This window comes from Oreochromis niloticus, linkage group LG7, assembly GCF_001858045.2.
Source record: "Oreochromis niloticus isolate F11D_XX linkage group LG7, O_niloticus_UMD_NMBU, whole genome shotgun sequence".
Taxonomy (NCBI): Eukaryota; Metazoa; Chordata; class Actinopteri; order Cichliformes; family Cichlidae; genus Oreochromis; species Oreochromis niloticus.
In genome coordinates, this window is record NC_031972.2 from 43,945,187 (window position 1) to 43,965,680 (window position 20,494).

Here is a 20,494-nt window from a genome sequence, read left to right on the forward strand (position 1 = left end):
ATTTTTGGTTAATAATCCATAAAACATGAAACATGTATGAACAAAATACTGCAAAAATCCATGACAATCCTTTTGCAGCACAAAACCGCATCCATGGTGAAATCACTGTGTGGGACTGAACTGAGGCTACACGCAAGTCTCTCCAACTTTCCTCCCACCGTCTATTAGTGTGAATGTGTGCAGGAAACTCAGGTTACTTACTGTATTTCTCATCTTTGCATCTTTGAAGGATCTCGAGGCTCCGCTGGTGAACAGGGTGGTGAAGAAAACTGAAGCTGTCAACAGTTTTAACAACAGCACAGGGAACTGCTGCATCATTCCCTAAACCAGAGAGAGGGAGAGAAAATATGACAGTAAATTCCAGTCAAGCATCTATCTGGAATATTAAACATAATAATGGTTATATTGTGAGTGGATTAAGTCACTAAGCTCCTTGGAGTTTGGAGGTTAGATCTACACAGAGAGTAGATAAGCTGGGAATAATGAACCAACTCCATCACATCAACCTACTGTCATTCAAAACCACGAGTCAAATGCTTATGATGCCGATTTTTGACTTTTAATACTGAAGGTTTGACGTAGTTCCTCTGGTGCCCACTGTAGTGGTACCTACAAAACTGAATCTGTCCTCACAGAATCTATAAAAGATGGACAACCTTGCTAAACTTCCTCCAACGAACAAAATGCAAGCCAAAATTTTCAGTTATGGAAGTTTGTACCCGGGCTCCTGTTCAACTTTAACATGAGCACACCCTCCTGCACTTTTTACATAGCCTGGCTACTTGAGTCCCGTCTGAAGACAGAAAGTTTATTATGATAAGGTAAATACACCAACTAACCATGTACAAATATTTAAAAAGGTCCACATCTTCACAATCAATCATTTTTCGGTAGCTCCTACTGTCAGCTTGGTTAATATTTGCGATGCACACTTCAGCTTATGGCAAACAATACTACACACCTGTATACTTAATATATTTGAATGTAAAGCTAGTCACTGTTATCCTCATTTTAGACAAAAGAATGTTATCAAATAGTAATCTGAGACAAACTCCAGAAAGTTTCTGTAAATATAATTTCTTCTGAAAATTAATGGTCTGTTCCATAAACTATCAAATTAAAATACAGAAAACACCATAGAAGTATCTGTAGCACCTACAGCTACGTTAGTCTTTCGTAACAACTATAGGGGGAGAAAGTGCTTTCAGTTCAAGCCTTAATAACATAATTACCTGACATCTAACTTGTACACACAGCCCGGCCAACAGTTTTGGACTATGAAATAGTGTTTTATTTTCAGGTTATTTGGAAGGTTTCCATGTCTGTACACTGCACCCATAAGTTTTCAGATGCAGCTTGCTAAACCAAGCTTTCCAGTGTTAGCTAATAGCTTTAACAGTCTACTCTCTCACCCATGTGTGGTCACATTTGGCATAAAAAAGTTTTTGTTTTTTTTTAATAAGTGTTACATTGTGGTTTCAACAGCTATCTTTTATATACAGTCTATTATGGCAGAACTTTCAAGCTGCTCCGGTTTACTGCATATACTGAACCTGTTTTTTTGTGGGTGTGTCTGCGTCCAGCTTCCCTGAACGCCACATGAGCTCTGAAGTAAGCGCGGAGCACGGCCCAGCGAAAGGTCGCCACGGGGTCGATTCCCATCAGGCCACAGATGAAGGCGTTCTTGCTGCTCTTGAGCAAGGCCACAATGTCGGGACGCATGTGGTCAGTGTTCTTCTCCCTGAAGTCCTGGATGAAGGAAAGACGTGTTTTCAAAACTGAGTAACAGCCTATTTCTTTCATTTAAAGAAGAACGTTAGGCAACCTTTGTAGGACTAAAGCATGAAAGCATAGAGCTGAAGTATTACAACAAACAAGGGGCCTAGTTATTGCTGTGGCTGTGATTTTATTTCTTGTTTGTAAAGCTGTGGAAAGGCAGTTGGCAGCAGAGTTTGCAACTATTTATGGGCAAATGTTTCACCTCTGTTCTTGACTCAGTTATGTGGATAGAGTTAAATAGCTTGCATAGCGCCATCGATTTTCATCTAAGACTTGGCGAGAATGCAAACACATATTAGTATACAAAATGTCAAAATATTGCTTCAATCTTCAAAGCCATAATTAAAATGAAGCAGTTTTACAGCCTCCAAATATGTACTTAATTCACGCCTGTTGTCATGCACCTCTCGCTTCACATTAAGCAGGAGGTGAGGAAAAATCTTCTCACACATGCCCCACGCCCTCTGCCCCATCTGTCTGTAAGGAATGAAATATTCCAACTTGAAGTGGTGCTATCATAACAAAGCTTGAACTATAAACCCTTCTCTGTCCATATGAAACAAATCAGCTGTGCGCTCGCTGCCGAGCCAACGTCAGGCACATTTCACGTCTGCGGCTCTCGCTGCACGGTTCGCACCAAACGACTCACTGGCTCTGAGCAAATACAAGATACTTTTCCACAGCCGAGATAACCAGCTGTTATGGATTTATATTATACAGTCAAACAACAATACGCTCGATCCAGTCCAGCACATGTGCTTCTTATCAAAACGCAGCTGGGAAATGAGCAGAGAATTAGATCTAACTGCAAAAATAGGTCGACGGAACAAGCAGATCTGCGGCAGGATTTCAGGATCCATAAAGACTCGAGTGGAGTGAGACAGCTCAGACTATCAAAATATAAATCCAATGCAAACGAAAGGTAGAAAAGTGGATGTCAGATTCTGAACTGTAGTTCCCGGCTTCATCAATAAATTGATGTTATCACTGGAGACATGTTTCCTAAAACTTTATTTAACATGAAGTCCGCAGCAAAATTAACAGATATCAGTGGAAAAAATTCTCTTTTTTTCACGCAACTGTTTGTGCCAGCGTGCTCGGTTTAATGCCTAATTTTGGGTTCATTCGCAGCTATTAGCAGGTGGGGCCGTTCTGTAAATCCAGGGCAGCAACAGAGCAAACAGTACTATAAATCCTTTGGATTAGTGTTACAGTTGGCTGCCCTGAGATTAGAAGCAACTACCAACACGTGCAGGGTCGGGGACACGGTGAAACTAAAGCGCTGAGGCTACAATGATCATCGGTGGAGACGCGCTACTGTAAAAAGCAGATCAGATCTTTTGCGTGACAGCAGAGACTCGTCTTACCTTGACTCCGTACTTGACTTTCCCAGCGTAGTGTCTGATGATGAAGGCAGGCTCCATGACAGCGGGGAACTCGATGTAACTGTTTCCTTCATGCTGACGCTTGAACTTGTCCAGCAAGGTCTGATTCGAAGCTTGAGGGAAACTGCAAAGACATTGACTTCATCAGGCTTGCATTCAAAGTCTCTAAAGACCAAAGAGGACACACTTTGGTTTTTAGAGACTTTTTATTTCCTGATTATTTAAGGAAAATGTAAAACAAGTTACAAACATTACCACCACCTGCCACATTTTTCCCCCACATCTGCTTTCCTGCACTTCTCAAGCGCTCATCCCATTCCTCTAACCCCGAGAGATTAAAACTCACTGTCAAATATTTAATCCAGTGACTTAAATTTAACCACAAGGGTGCTTACGAGGCCTCCGCTTGCACATTCTTCTTTGGTATTTTCACCTCTGCTTTATGGACGTTTAAGCCATTAACTACTAACCTCTGCTGGCTGGATCAACATTCCTGGACATGTTTCATATCACCTCTCCTCCCTGCACCTCCAGACCGCACTGCCTACCCAGGTGGAGGTCCTGAAGTTTGATGCCGTTAAAGTCGAAATGAGCCCCCACGCTCGTCTGATTCTGCAGTAACATAATCCATCCCTCCAGAGGCCCTGAAGGCTGCACTAGCTGTGAGTGATGAGATCTCCAAGAGTCTTTCCTTCTTTTGCTATAATCATTTAGCATGAAGCTCCTTCCTGCGGCAGCACAAACCCTGGGAGAGATCCTGTCCCCCTCATTTTTTTCTTTAGAGATCCCCCTTTGACCCTAATTCTTCAAAACTGCTTCCCCACACCCCAACACGCACACACGCTGTACGAACAAATACATACATGGCATTCGGTCCACTCCCGACGTTATTACATCCAGATGAAGCAGCTACGCTAAGTGGCAGGTAAGATGACAGCTAACATAGATAAATATGGCTCCAAAGATGTACCGCCTGGTGTGTTTTTTTAATGCGAGGGGGCTGGGGGATCATTTGATTTGATTTATGAAGAAGAAAGATGCCGAGACAGAGAGCTGACCCGCAGTACAATGTTTCACCATAGGAAAGGCAGAGAAAAAGCTCAACCTGTTACAGTAAAAGTGGGGGAGGAATCAGTATATCTTTGGTTAAACCCTGGTAGGAGTCCCAGTGTTGGTATCGATCAGGCTAATGAATGAAAAGCCTGCAGAGGGAGCAATCTGTCTCTTCAGTTTAACAGATGCACGAAAGTAATTTCCGTGTAGCGTGACCATCATTGATGAAGCACACTGCAAGGGGACAAAGTTTAAAAGCAAGAAACAATCTGCAAGCAATAAAAGACCTATCAATGCTCTGTTCTTCAACTGGTTTCACCAATAATCAGATATATTTATATCCTCTCCTCGTGTTTGGTGCCACAAGTTTTATTTATGCAACAGTAATTACTTATATTGTAAAGACTCAACAAAGAATAGAGGAGATCCAAATAATCAGACAACCCCTTTGAGTAAGCACTTGGCGACAGTGGGAAGGAAAAACTCCCTTTTAACAGGAAAAGAAACAGGAAGAAACCATCTAATGCAACTGGTTAAGTGTGAGGGGAGGGAGACAGGACAAAAGACACACGGATTAATGATAACCAATGATTAAAAGCAGAGTTGGTGTATAAACACAAAGAGAGCAAAAGCAGCTGAGTGAAGTAGAAACACTCAGTGCATCATGGGAAGCCCCCAGCAGCCGAGGGTCTATTGCAGTATAACTAAGGCTACGTCCACACCAGCCCGGATAAATTTGAAAACGGCGTTTTCATCTGAAAACGCTCCGCGTCCACACTAGCGTTTTCAGTTGTTTTCACAGAGTTGTGCGTCCACATTGAAATGGCCGAAAACACTTACGTTCCAGTCCTGCGCATGCGTGAAACACAAGATGATTCGACCTGCCATATTTCTGTCTGCCGCTTATTTACTTTCCGGCTCTTTGAAACGTCACGGAAAATGTTGAGGAAAAGCACCAAGTTTTTTAAATGGACTAACAATGAGGTGGAGTTGTTGCTGCGAGTAACACAAAAGTACAAAGTTGCAAAAGAGATTGAGAATTAAAGAATTTGAAGAAAATCTATCTGGAGCATGTACAGACTGATATTAATCTTTAATAGGGCTGTCAAAATTGAGCATAAACAAAACAACTGCTGTATAATGCCCTCCGCTATCTTAGTTTAATTGGTCACATGACTGCATCACATGACTAAAATGTGTCATCGTTTTCAAAACGTCTCCGGGTTCACTGTCCACACTGCAACGCGAAACGGCCTTTTCAAATGTATTCGCTTTGGAGAGCTTTTTCAAAACACTGCGTTTTCCTGTCTCAGTGTGGACGGGAGTCCAAAACGGAGAGAAAACGTTGCGTTTTCAAACAAAAACGTATTAGTGTGGACATGGCCTAAGGAAGGGTCACCTGAAGATCTTTAACACATGGAGGAAACCAGCAGTTGTGCAATATCACGCAGAAAATGGTTCGACTGACAGTTTTAATGATTATCTAGTAAACAAACACGATCCATGCTAATCAACAGGTGCCGTACTTGCACTCCTCGTCCAGCAGGTGGAACAGAGCTGTGGGTTTCTTGCTGATTAGGTTGATGCAGCCGCTGTTGTCGATGTAGTCGATGTTGTGCCAGGTGATGCCCTCTGCCCTGTACTCTTCCTGCAAGCAAGAACAAACAGACAGGAGAAGGATGGTCAGTAACTTTGCGAAACACAAATGAAGCGAGACAACAAACCCATGTGTTAATGTTTTTGACTGCTATGTAGCTAAAGTCTGACAGGATTTCTTGCATATACTGTTCTTCTGAAATGCTTTCATATTTTCCCACAGGCATTGCTATCAATCAGTCTTTAGCTGCACTACAACATGAGAGGTTAAGCATCTTACAGACATAGCAGAGCTGTTTACCAGCGCTGCAACCAAACATGTTCTGTTTTGCATGAGATCTTGACTTTGATAAGCGTGGTTCGTACAGGCCAAAGAGTATGCTCACGCCTGTGCTGGCTTTCCATAGAACTCAATCAGGAAGTCTTCAAGTGATGATTTCATTCCACTGAAAAACCTGAGTCACCACTAGGAACACACCTGGCTGCTTGCTGACTGTAAGGAAAAGCCGTTTGGCAAGATCTGTCTGCCTCTGAAAGATATGACCTTGGTGCCCTTGACACCCCTAAGAAAGAAACCGGCGAGCCTCTGCCAGCTGGAGGCGGAAAGCATGAAAAGTTGATCGGGGCGGGACGAGGTTAACGTTCCGCTCTACTAAGAAAGCTACTGTTGAGGTATATTTGAGAAAGTCATGTAAACAGTTCCTGCTCCAAAACCACACGTGTTAGAGAGTGTCTTTCAGTTAGGCTGCTGGAAAAGTGGATGCACACTCAGCAAAACGTTTAATGGCAAACACCACCAAAGCAGAAAGCCTAGCTGGAAAAAAAAGCATAAGAAAAGAGGGTGGGGGTATCAGATTAATCCGCTGGACAGCATTAAACAAGCAGCCAATATCCAAAGAGAGTAAGAACAATGCACTGATAACTGTGCTACGATTAGAGCCTTCATGTTCGATGACACGGGCTACACTGCAAACAAGTCCTCAGAAATCTGCTAATCACTGAAAATTACTGGATTGGTTGTTTGTATGAGCTTTTAATACGAGTTTTAGCGACCTCTAGTGGGCATGTGTGAGCTCATGAAAAATGAGCACTTATATCGCTACCCTTACACCTCTTTTGCGCGGACATAGTGTGGGTCCTGGTGCTGAGCCAGTTCCTCCTAGCTGCCTTTTGAGAACATACTATTACACCTCGTCGCTAGCAGAAGTTGGAGCCAATCACATCAGCCAATAACTGCTTTCTTACAGCAGTGAGCAGTCACATCTTTTTGCCTACCAAATTTTTGCTTTGAACCAATTCTAGACTGGGCCCCAACCATGGGTAAGTTGATTGGACGTAGCGTTTTTAGTGGGAGAAACGTTTCGTCACACGACAGACAGGTGACCTGTCCATGATGTACTCGGTCAGATATCCCCATGGCAGCTGGACTTGACCCTGAATTGGATACATGGAAGAAAATGGATGGATTCAAAGACTTTCTAAAGCTTTCTTACCATGTCTAATGCTCAAAAGGGTTTACTTGAACATACAAAGTACTCAACAAGTGAAAGTTCCTCACCACACTCCATCTTCTGTCTCCCAGCAAAAAGTTGGGTGTGTTTGTACCCTGGCAATAAGTCCATTCAAAAACAAGCAGTAACACAGGAATGTGCATAATGATTAATGACTAATCCTAAAATAAACCCAATTGTAAATGTGACTGTATGGGAACCAGTTCAGGGTTTATGTGTGCTTGGCATACCAGTTTGAGTACTGTAAATTTTAGGTGTCATAGTGTAGTTCAGTCTTTAAATTTACATGTTTGCACCCCTCATATGGCTCTATTAGAGAGCAAATTTGCATAATGAAGAAAGAGGAAAATATTGTGGAACATATGCTGGCCATTCGTAAAACCGAACAGGGGTCAAAAATTCAAAGCGGAGCTGTAACATAGTTTCACATATGCGACACGTCTGCCCTCTCCTTGTTTTAGGCTGCTGAATCACTGATGAGGCATTTAGAACATGTGGCGTGTTTTGCTTTTCTTCCGAGGTCGCACCGGATCAAGCAAAATGAAAACAGAGGCGTAAAGAAGTTTAAATCTCTTTTTGTTTAAATCTCATCAAGGACGAGCGCCGGCACCGCTGGCTGACACGGTTCATCTGGCTGCGTTTGTTGTGTCTGTGAGAGTTTGTGCACATGCACACTAAGTCAGAGAGAGAGAGGCAATTAGATACAGACACTCTGATAATGAGATAAGCACACACACACACACACGCGAGCACTAATCAGCCATTTTATTACATAGGCACATTAACGTAAACAGCCCGACCCAGCAGACAGAGGACTACAAAGTGGTGACTCAGTATGTGAAGAATGCACAGAAGGTCTTTCAGTCATGATTCAACCAAACAGCAAACCAGATCCAACAACTTAGAAACAGCTGCTTTAGGAGATTTTTTTATGCACTGCAGAGCGACCCTCTAATTTTTATATGCAAGACCCTATTCATGGAAGTCCTGTTAACACAGTAATTGAGAGTAGCAAATAAATGCCAATCAAGGTCTCGTTCTAGTTGAGCTGGCAGAAAGGAGAGCTCAGATGAAAAAATGCTAACAGAGGAGACGGACTAAAGCTATATCCAGTCTGATATGTTTTTATTTTAAAGGAGTTTTTAAAGTGGAAGTGATCCCTGCTCATTGGAGCATTTCCAAAATGATTTCTGCCTTTACTAACACGTCTGTTTAAAAATACCGTTCAGTGGGCACAGGTGCTAGTGTAAACAGGAAGCAGATGGTGGGTTTGCTTGGAGAAAATATAACCGAGGAAGAAGAGAAATGGCTAAAAGAAGAAAGATTCCTTTGCCTGGACCATTAGTCTCAGGATTTGCAGCTGAGTGTGAAGCAGCTGGGATGAGAATTAGCAAGTCTGAGGCCACAGTTCTCAGTGGGGAAAAGGATGGAGAGCCCACACTGGGTCAAGAAGGAGTCACCGCCCCAATAGGAGGACTTCAAGTTTCTCACAGTTCTTATTCACAAGTGAGGGGAGAAAAAAAGAGTGAGACGAGCAGATTGTGTGGTACACGGAGGAGAGACGAGAGGCCTGAGCATGAAGATGTTCATTTACTCCCTCATCTACTACTCCTACCCTTACCTGTGCTGACAAAATCTTGGTAGTGACCAAAAGAATGACATCTGGGACAGAAGTGGAGGAAACAAACATCTTGCAAAGGGTGTCCGGGCTCTCCCTTTGACATGGGGGGGGAAGAAGATCAAGGTCACTTGCCTGCTTGTTTTTTTGTGACTGTGCAGATTTGTTCACAGAGTTTCTCCACAAAAACTCTAAGCTATCTTTGTGACGCCTGTTATTTGGGCAGCTATTAAAAAGCATTATCAAAATTATCTTAATTTTAATCATTTTTGGGGCACTGAAAAAAGTACTTCTACTACCTTTTCTGTTGATGGGTGCTTAGTTCTGATTTAAACTCATACCAAGTTTAACTCAGAATCTGTTGAGGGCCATCTTTCTGTCTTTGTCTCTGAAATATAAGGCTGATAAGATTTCCCCAGTACAATAGAGGATTCAGATCCTCCACAAAGCATGATGAAATAAATTTGGCAAAACCAAACCACTGTAAACAGAGAGAGATGTAACTGATATCAGACCCCTAAAATCCAATCTGCAAGCAATAAAAGCCCTCAAACCTCCCGCTGAGTCAAAAGTGAGCCGGGAGTTCTGTTGCGGTCGATGAGGTTGGTCAGGATTTGTGGTCATCCTTCCATCCATTAGTCAACCATGTGTCTGTTCTCTCCTGCGTAACTCAGTGCAGCATTCAAGCAACCCGGATTGTGTTTGGCTGAAAGCCCTGGTGTAGAGGTGAGGGAGGGTGTGTGTGTGTGTGTGTGTGTGATTCTCGATTGCTCCTGCTATCTCTCCACTCCCTCCGTCTTTATATTTCTAACTCCCTAAGCTCCTGTCTCTCTTATTATGACAGCAGAGTGTTTTTATTGAGCGGACAGGAGGAACAGTGGTGCAATAATTGGAGATGGAGCAAGTTCTCGTGGTTTTAAAAGGGTGAGGAGAAAAAGACATCAAAACTGGCAGAGATGCGGAAAAAAAAAGATGAGCTGGAGTGTGTGCGTGGGGAAAAAAGGGGCATCCAGAAAGGAGAAAACTAGCAGAGACTGGAGATCATGAAATGTCAAAGAAAATTCAAAGACTTGTCCATTAATGTTGTAAGGTTGGTGGGTCCTCAGTTAAAGTTTTGCATTTGTCTCCAGTTAGTGTCATTACTGGCAGCATGAAGCCATAAATGGACACTACAAAGGTTGCACAGGTAGTCCAACTGCTCCAGGATGGCACATCAATATATGCTTATTGCCAAAACGTTTGCTGTGTTTCCCAGCACAGTCTCAAGGGCATGGAGGAGATTCCAGTCAGGTAGTTACTCTAGAAGAGCTGGACAGGGGAGGTCTTTAAGCCATCAAGACTGGTATCTGCTCCTTTGTGAAAGAAGGAACAGGATAAGCCCTACAAAATCACCTACAGCAGGTCACTGGTATGAATGTCTCTGTGCTTGCTGCCCGGCACCATGGAGCCGAATGGCATTTGCTATTGAATACCAGAACTGGGAGATCCACTACAAGCACCCTGTGCTTTTTCCTGGAGGATGAAACACTTGATATCATTGACTGGCCCTCACGCTCACCTAACCTACATCCAATTGAACACCTGTGGGACATTATGTTTCTGCCAGGTTGCACCTCAGACCGTTCAGGAGCTCAGTGATCCCCTGGTCCAGATCTGGGAGGAAATGGGACACCATGGACACCAAGGCCGTCTCGTTAGGAGCATGTCCCGACGTTTGAATTATGTCCTTTGTAGGCTGATATTTTTCATTGTGATATCCTTTCCTTACCCAGTCCATATCAGTATAAATATCCATCCCGATTTTTTTATGTGTGTTTTCATGGTTTCAGTATAGGTGGTCCAAAAGATTTGTTTTAACTATCATATAATTTGGACTCCAGTGTTTTGCTCTAACTCCTGAGTCACAGCCGCCCCATAAAAATGAATTAATGAGTATGACCGTTAATACAATAAAGAGATTGTTTTGGTAAAATTGGCCCGTTCCTAAGGATCCTATTAATTCAGAGAAATACCTCGTTGCTTTGTCTGAGGAAAAAGTAAGCTGCAGAATTCTCTGTCAGATGACGATAAACCTGTCCACATGTTTTTTATTTCAGTTCGGAGTCAGTGTGATATCTCCCAAGGTAAACACGATACTGTGTTTGCCTTAGGCGGTGGCCATCATATATGTTTTCTCACTTTGATATACGGTCCTTGTACAGAAAAGAAATCAAGCACCAACTGGCATGTTGAGTGTAAACACTAGACACTCACACCCTCCTCGATCCAGCTGAGGGCTAAGGTTGGTGCGGCGCTATTAGCTTTGGCTCCTGTTCCAAAGATAAACACGCAGCACTGATAAGACCAGCTGGTTGGCTAGAGCGGATTGTAGCCCAGAGGGAAGAGCGGAGGAAAATCCCCTTGATGGAGAGCTAAAACCGCCTTTCAAAAATGAGGCGTATGAGCTGACAGAAAGCATGCATTTTGCTCGCATTCAGAAAACAGGTTACATCTTTTCTAGACACACGATCCTTCTTAAAAATGAGCAAACAGTAGGTCTTTATTACAGCTCAATTAATGGCCTACAACCCAAGCACGCCCAGAATCCACAAAGGGTTCCAGTCTTTGAAAGTTAAAGGTTGAATAGAAATCAAATCAACCTTAATAGTAAAAAAAAAAGAAAAGAAAAAGATCACATCTTCAAAAATACTGGCAAATTAAAGTGAAAAAGAAGAGTAAAGAGCTGCAGTTAGCTGGAAGTAGTTGGATGAAGACAATATGATCTGTTTTATTTCAATCGCAGCTCCATTTCACTTGATACTATTGTTAATACTCAGCAAAATTGAGCTCTCATAGTTTGTAACGGCAGCACTGAGGAAAGCTTGACCATGGAAGTGTTCAAACTGCACAACGATAATCTATTATTCCCAGAAATCTTAGAAAACTCTCAGAAAGGCAGAGTCTTAATCCTCTGGGATTGACCAGGTAATCTGAACCTCACAAATAAAACTTTACATCAAACACCCCACGACACCTACAGGGTCATGATTAGTGTTTAGTTACCTTCTAAAGGTGAGTGCCAGCTGATCTGAGGTCAGCAGTCAAAGACTCAAAACAAAGTAGATGTGAAGAGCTTTCTCTCCGTATCACATCCAAGTAAGGCTCGCAATTTTATTCAAACCAACGCAAATCAGTTGAGATCTGGCAGCCCTTTATTTTGAAGCTTTACCAGCTTCCCTCAGAGGGGCTCAACACCACCTCAGCTGTTGTTCTGTTAAATAAACTCAATGATAGCCAGAGTTTCGGAGGACACCGGTGATTAAGGATAATAAACGTGAACTCTGCTGAAACAATATTTGATGCAAGACTGGCCATCTCAGGAGCACTTTGACTCTTATTAACTCAATGTAACAGAGGAACACGCCTTTAAATGGAAGTACCATAGAAAACAGAGATATTCATCAGTGACAGACCGTCCAAAAATAAATAAATTTACTGTACTTTTAAAACAAACAGACAATAAGATGATGACTTATGTAATTAAGGTAATCTTTTATTCTTACACGATACATAGAGCTCAACTGCAGCACTGCAGAAAAACATATTATGTATAGTTGCTTTCAAAGAGCGTTAACTGGAAATATGTTAAGGCCTCCAATGCTATGAAAACATATTTTTTCCATGCCTAATTTCTTAGTTTTTTGCATATTTGTAACACTTTAAGGTTTTAAACCACCAAACAACTTTTTATATTTGGCAAAAATAACCTGAAAAAATACAAAATGCAGTTAAATCAAAAAATGACTTAAACAGATCAAGTGAATTAGGCTAAAAGGTGTCAAAAAGCAAGAACAGGTGAGAAACAAAGTCAGTGACAACTATGAGTCTGATAACGGTTACAAAGCCATTTCTAAGGATTTGGAAGTCCAGCTAAGCACAGTGAGAGACATTATGCCCACATGGAGGAAACTTGGAATAGTCATGAACTTTCCCAGGAATGGATAGCCTACCAAAATTACTCCAAGAACACATCAATGACAACATCTCAAGAACTACAGGCCTGTCTCGCCCCAGGTAAGGTCAGAGTTCATGATTCGACAATAACAAAGAGGCTGGTAAATAATGGCGTCTATGGGAGTTGTAGGAGCAAAGCACTGCTGACCAAAAAGAGCACAAGGGTTGGTCTCACATTTACCAAAAAACATCTCGACAATCTACAAGACCTTCGGGAAAATATTCTGTGGACCGATGAGACAAAAGCTGAACTTTTTGGAAGCTTTGAGTCACGTTACATCTAAAATAAAACTATTTCATAAAAAGACCATCAGACAACACTCAAACATGGTGGTGGTAGTGTGATGCTTCAGGACCTGAACGAACTGTTGTAATTGATGGAACCATGAATTCTGCTCTCTACCAGATTATCCTGAAGGAAAACGTCCGACCATCAGTTTGTGACCTGAAACTCAAGCGCACTTGGGTTATCCAGCAGGAAACTAATCCAAAAAACACCAGCAAATCCACATTTGACAGGCTACAAAATACCCAACAAAGACAGTTTTGGAGTGGCCTTGTTGAAGTATGGCCTTACATCTAATTGACATGCTTTGACATGACCTTAAACATATACATGCTTGAAAATCTCCAATGGGTTTGAATTAAGACAATTCTGCAAATAAGAGTTGTCCAAAATTTCTCCACAGCAGTGTGAAAGACTCATTGCCAGTTATTACAAATACTTGAAATACTCTTTTCACAGATCTCTATATATTTGAGGACATTTGGTAGTCAAATGTGCAAAAAACATCACATCCTGAGTTTTTAGAAACAAATCACTCTATCAGCTGTTAGATGCAATTCAGAAAGACAGATAAAGACTTATTTTTTAAGTTACTTTGCAATCCATTCTGATCAGTCCTGCCAGTCTCCCCTCTGAATTGTAGAAAATACTAGCTGGGTTAAAATGTTATCCTGCATGTGTGTGTAGCCTGAGGGCTAACAGTGAGAAACAGATAACAGCGCCATTAGCACTGGCTGACTGCCGGTTTGTTATCTTCATTAAGACTGAAGAGACGTTTACTGCACTTGTTTGCTGGCATTATTCTTTTTTTTTTTTTTCACACTCCCTTCCTCTCTTAGCTTCGCCATCAGCCATCAGCTAGCATGTTAAATTGCCACGGCCTATCAGTGTTCAGCAAGAGGGAGAGGAGAGCTGACAGCTACTCTGACACAGTCCGTCTGATTTGAGACTCATAATCTCCCCTAAATGATCCTTCTCAGTTCTGTTGTCGACTCGATGTGATTTGGAAACAACAACAGAAACAACACGGCACGCAGAATATTAAGTGGGTTAGCAGTTGGCATCCAAATAAAACAGCATGAATATATAATGTAACTGATGTGGGATTTTTGATGCTGCAGATGAGTTTGCTTTGAGATGCAGCAGTGGTAAAAGAGAAGGAGGCATAAATAGGAAACAAGTCAATCCAACGACCTGCACAAAGCTATGTTAGCAGCACTAAGCTGTCAGGATCCACGCTGCTCAGCTTGACTCATGCACTCTAACCCAGCCTGTCAGCCTGTTCTGAGTATTCAGCACTTTTTCCTCTGACCTTTCACATTAATAGATGTGCGTGCTACCCTAGCCCAACTGCATAATTACAGCTGCTTTCACAGTAGTGTCACAGGAGCACTATGCACGCTCACCAGAGGAGTACAACCAGCATGATTAAGGCTGATGATATATGACACGAGACCACATGAAGAACTAAAGAGTTTCCCATGATCACCCTTTCAATAAAAATGATCAAGTTATCAATAAAAATCAATGAACCAGCCTTAGTTGTCATCTCCAGGATGTTCTGTAGATGACTACTTAGCAGCTGATGCTTCCTAGCATCTGTCCAGATCTCAGCTTTTGATGCAGTTGCCCTTGGTGTATCAGGATCTGCCTTAGAGTGGTTCTCTTCATACCTATCTGACAGATCTTTTTTTGTGGCTAGTTTTAAGTACAGATCTCCCCCTCCAGTTCATTTTGGTGTACCCCATGGTTCTGTTTTGGGGCCTCTGCTGTTTTTATTGTATTCGCTCCCCCAGGAGCGAATACTGTAAGGACATCTCCTATCACTGCTATGCAGATGATATTCAGTTGTACACCTAATTTCACCCAAATGAAATCTTTAAACTCCACAGTTTATGAAAGAGCCTAGACACTGTTAAATACTGGATGGCAGACAGTTTTCTTCAACTAAACCAAGACAAAACTGAAATAATTATCTTTGTGCCAGAAAAATGCACATCTGGGATAAAGGAGATACTTATACCTCTTAGTGCTGCTGCCAGGCTTCTGACAAAAAACAACACAATGTGACTCAAATGGGACTCCAATCCTGATGCAGCTACACTGGGCTCCGGTTTATTTCAGAGTGGAATTTAAGATTCTTTTATTGACTTGGAGAGCTTTTCACAGACAGGCACCAGGTTATATCAGAGAGCTACTGCATCCATATGTCCCTGGCAGGTCCCTGAGGTCCTATGATCAGGGCCTGCTGATGGTGGCCCACACTAAACTGAAAACAAAAGGAGACAGAGCCTTCTGTTCAGTGGCCCCCAGACTCTGGAAATCTGTTCCTTTGGATTTGACACTGGTGGACTCTGTGGTCTCTTATGAAAGCCAGTTAAAAACGTATCTTTTTAAATCTGCTTTTTATTAATTTCTCTTATTTTGTTTTGTTTTTTATGCATTGTTGGATCTTGTAAAGCACTTTGCAATTTTATATCTTGAAAGGTGCTACATAAATAAAGCTTTACTTACTTGCTGTTTGACTGTAAATGAAGTAGACTTTGACACATGTACTGACACATCTGACTTAAAAGGAACCTGCACTGATTTTGCACATCAAAGCACTTTTCTTCTAGCACCTCTTTAACATACTGCATTCAGAGGTTCAACTAAAGAGGAAGCCATGTGTCACACATCAGATAAAATTACTAATGTCCCTCCACCTCACCCCTTTGAGAGGTGCATATGCAGACGTGGAGAAGCAGATCCTGTTTGAATGTTTGCACGTGTTTAACGTCATCGTAGTTCCAGCTACACACAAAATGCAGTGACGTGTTATCAGCGGCTGCACAATGATTATTGTCTGGAGGAAAGAAAAGGAAAGGAAAAACAGTAAAATTACTCTACCTGCTCCAGTTTGAAGATGTGTTGGTTGAAATAGTGCTGAAGCCGTTCGTTGGCGAAGTTGATACAGAACTGTTCAAAACTGTTGTTCTCATAATCCTCAAAGCCAAAGATGTCCAGCACTCCTATAGACAGGATCTGGTGGAACAGGCAGACAGCATACCTCAGATTTCTTTAATCAGCACGATTTCTTTTTAAAGGAAGACTCTTCCTTTTGAAACACTGTAAACATGAGTAGAAATGCATGATGCTTTGACCAAAAGCATCTTTATTTAGAGATGTTTCCCTTTACGTCCCACTTGCTGCAGCTCCAGCCTCTCACTTGCCCCCCGGGTGTCAGTAAGATTCATGTCATCATGCATCATTAATATGCACCATCTAAAGAAGGCATTCACTCAGAGAAGGCCTTTAATTATGAAATGGACTGTAAAAGCTGCTTCTCATTTAATTGAATGTTATTCAGCAGCGTTTTATTTCCCTCTGAAGGGTCATGTTTTATAGTTTGGCATAAAAAACATACAAGAACACATGGCATATATATATAATCTGTTATCTGAACACAAGAACAATGACCTTGAGGGAAATTGCAACCTCATCGACCCCTGACAAACACACAGACAGATGATGTCAGTGCCAAGGGAGGCACTCACACACACTCCTGTTTTCACCATTTCAGAGGACGCTGCATTGACTTACATTCATTTCCTGCAGACTAAAGCACTGCTTATCAATACTCGAACCTTAAACTACGTCTTCAGCCTAAAATCAAATGATTTACATCCTGTGGACTGTTTTTCCCCACAGAAAGGGGCAAATTCCCACAATGTGACTGCGTAAATAGATTTATGTCCCCACAATATGAATAAGACAAGTACACACATCCACACACACACAGGCACAGTGCTGGGACATCAGAGGACCATGGGGGGTAAACCGAGCTGAAGGGAACTTGATGCCATCTGCCCAAATGTTCCTAGCACACACACACACACACACACACACACACACACACACACACACACACACACACACACACACACACACACACACACACACACACACAGAACGATCTGTTTTCCAATTCCTTCAATGCACCCACTGGGTTTGGCTTGCCAGCTGCCAATCCAACACACACACACACACACACACACACACACACACACACTTGTATACACACACATATCACACCCTCTGCCTCTAGGAATAAAACAAAAGGCAACAGAAATAGAAGAAAGAACAACATGGCCAATATTTACTCAGTTGTTATTATGTTTAATAATAGTACTAAAATCAGGTTTAATTACTACAGTTCATAACAACTCTGTTCCATTTAAGGGTATGAGCCAGTGGTGTAACCTAATTAATATTATTAATGACAAGGTTTGAAGGATATTTCCGATATGAATTTTGAGGGAGATCATTTTATTTGGACACTTGGACACACACACACACACACACACACACACACACACAGACAACACAGGTAAAATCAAGATGGCAATAATGGGAGGAAAGGTAAACTAATCAGAGATATCAGGTTTATATTAGACCTGTAGACCTTGTTAAAGGTTCTGATTCTGTGTTTGTGGAGTGCGTTTTCATTCCTACCTTTGAACTGTCCTCCAGGTCCTTGTTGTTCAGCAGGGCATGGTTGGTCCTGAACACAATCCAGTCAAACAGCGCGCTGTACAGTGACTTGGCCATGGAGTCCCTCACTGTGCCCGCCTACACACAAACACACACACACACAGACAAACAACGTGATCAAAAACATATGGATTTTGTAATCTGAAACAGATGCTAGCTCTGTGGATGTTTATCGCTTTCACTCACAGTCTTGCTGAAGTAACTTTTTTAGCTTTTTTTTTCACTTGTTCTGTTGTTATTGAGACTGGATAATTGTCATGTTAAATGTGTAAAGTGGGCAGAGAAAAAGTTCTAATAAACTCCTGCTGCAGCTGAAACATTTGATGGAAGAGATTAAACAGACAAAAAAGCAATGGAGAAAAACGAATCAGTGGCTGGTGTTTTAAATCAAAAACTGCTCATAATTTGGCTGCAACAAAAACCTCATCCAGATTTTTCTGAAAACAGCCAAACATTTATTCAAACACTAACTTTGATCTGCCTAAAGACTCAAAGCACAGGAAAGAAGTTAGCCTGACTGCAAGAATAATCTACATACCACAAGCTCCAAATTTAAATTACTGATGTTATGGTCTTCTTAGCTTAATCTCTATCCATACAAAAGTACTGAATACACACGCAAAGACATTTTATTGTGTAAACTTGTTCAGCTGCTAGTTAATACAGATATCACTTCAGCCAGTGGACATGATCAAGACAACCTGCTGAAGTTCAAACTGAGCATCAGAATGGGGCAGAAAAGCCATTTAAGTACTTTTAATGTGGCATGGCTGTTGGTGCAACAACAACCATTTTCTGCTGCAACAGTCAGACGGTAGTGTGAGAATTTGGTGTGAACAGCATGAAAGCATGGATCCATCCTGCCTTGTATCATCAGGTCAGGCTGGTGCTGGTGGTGTCATTGTCTGGGGGATTTTTCCTGACACAATTTGGGACCCTTAGTGCCAACTGAGCATCCTTTAAACATCACAGCGTACCTGAGTATATCTGATGCTCATGTCTGTTGCTGTATGACCACAGTTTACCCATCTTCTGGTGGGATAACACACCACGTCACAAAGCTCAAATCATCTGGTTTCTGAACATGAGAGTGAGTTTTACAATGACTTCCACAGTCACCAGATTTCAATCCAACAGAGCATCTTTAGGATGTGGCAGAACAGGAGATTTGCATCATGGATGTGCAGTCGACAAATCTGCAGTAACCAGAGATCCAACCTGATACTACCAAATATAGTGGACACTAAGTGTCTATGATCAAGATTTAGTTGAGCAGGGAGGTAAGAGGTGACTGGCATTGTGTTTTTGCAATGCATTGCTATTTTTTTTCTAGTTGCTAGCATTGATCCTAAGCATAATCAAAGTCAAAGTAAACTTTATTGTCATCTCTGTTACATACAGTACAGTATATAGAGAGATGAGACGACAAGGCTCCAGTTCCATTCAGTGCAAAAAAGAACAATAAATATAAGAAGAATAAGAAATAAATATACACTAAAGACTAAGGTAAAGGTAAAATGAATAAATATACACTTTAAAATTAGGTTAAAAAGGATCAATAAAGTTTCCAATTTACAGTTGAATAATTTGAAGTGACCTTGAAGTGGTTTAAAATGACCACACGTAGCAGCTTTACAGTTTACAGTATGAGTGATTTAGTGTTACAGACATGCGAGTGATGATCAATCTTCTTATTTCAAACCTAAATTAATAACCTTTGTTCCATTAATGTATAACATGCTTATTTTATTTTTAGGCATCAAAACATCAGGATGTATAATTACAGCAACAGGCAGCTGAAAAGAACCAGCAGTCAACAATCAGCAGTTGCTTAAGGAAAAATAATCGAGCTACTTGCTTGAGTAAGTTACCATCAACGTTAACAGCCTATCAGTGGCTGTGCTACTGTAACTTAGAAATGGCAATGTACCCGAGGCTCCTGTTATGAATAAACTGTTAAGCAGTATAACAACAGCCACTTTGTATTTAAAGGGCAAACAGAGCCCCTGTTTAAGTTCCCTGTCTGCTCAGAGTTAGTGGTCTTATGTTTTGTAGGCTCGCTGTGCACAGTGCTGTAATACTTTTGGAGTTTTCAGTCATGAGCCAGAGCCTTAAGTATCTCCAGACCTACAGATTAGTATTTGGACAACATTTTTTATAGTTCACTTTGTGATCCATTAAAAAAAACCCAACCCACTACGCCTCAATGAGCAAAACAGCAACTATTCTTTCTCTTTAGAGATGATGAAAATCATGCTAAGCTAACATAAGCAGACCTGACTTGGACACCAGAGCATGTTCTCTGGCACGAATAAGTGTTATGATTGAACAGGGAGTGTAATGAGACAAAGGAAATCTGCTTCAGCTAGGTCAAATATTTTTATGCCAGGAACCCCAAAATATTTGTGCAATACCCCAATCTGAAAAGACTGCTAAGTGTGATCCAATCAGAAAGGATTTCATCTAAAAGACAATCAAAAAGAATCACAGAATCAGCTGTGTTGTTGTAATCCTGCCAACATCAGAATTCAATTCAAGTCAGTTAACTTCACAATTCAATATATATAATGCCTAAAAAAATAAGTTGCCTCAAGGTGCTTTATATTGTAAGGTAAAGACCCTACATTAATTAAGAGAAAACACCCCAACAATCAGATGACCCCCTATGAGCAGGCACTTAGTGACAGTGGTGAGGAAAAACTCCCTTTTAACAGGAAGAAACCTTCAGCAGAACCAGTTA

At 41.5% G+C, this 20,494-nt stretch overlaps 1 protein-coding gene across 14 annotated transcripts in view; it reads right to left on the reverse strand.

The window, feature by feature from the left end:
• LOC100698058 (unconventional myosin-IXa) overlaps positions 1-20,494 on the reverse strand; it is a 146,213-nt gene that overhangs the window by 26,072 nt on the left and 99,647 nt on the right. For all 14 annotated transcript variants that reach the window (XM_019361837.2, XM_019361836.2, XM_019361835.2 and 11 more), the window contains 6 exons: positions 17,716-17,832; positions 16,111-16,245; positions 5,744-5,865; positions 3,147-3,288; positions 1,554-1,749; positions 202-321 (listed from right to left, as the gene is read on the reverse strand). In XM_019361837.2, coding sequence (XP_019217382.1) covers positions 202-321; positions 1,554-1,749; positions 3,147-3,288; positions 5,744-5,865; positions 16,111-16,245; positions 17,716-17,832 — 832 coding nt within the window. The remainder of the gene's footprint in view (positions 1-201; positions 322-1,553; positions 1,750-3,146; positions 3,289-5,743; positions 5,866-16,110; positions 16,246-17,715; positions 17,833-20,494) is intronic.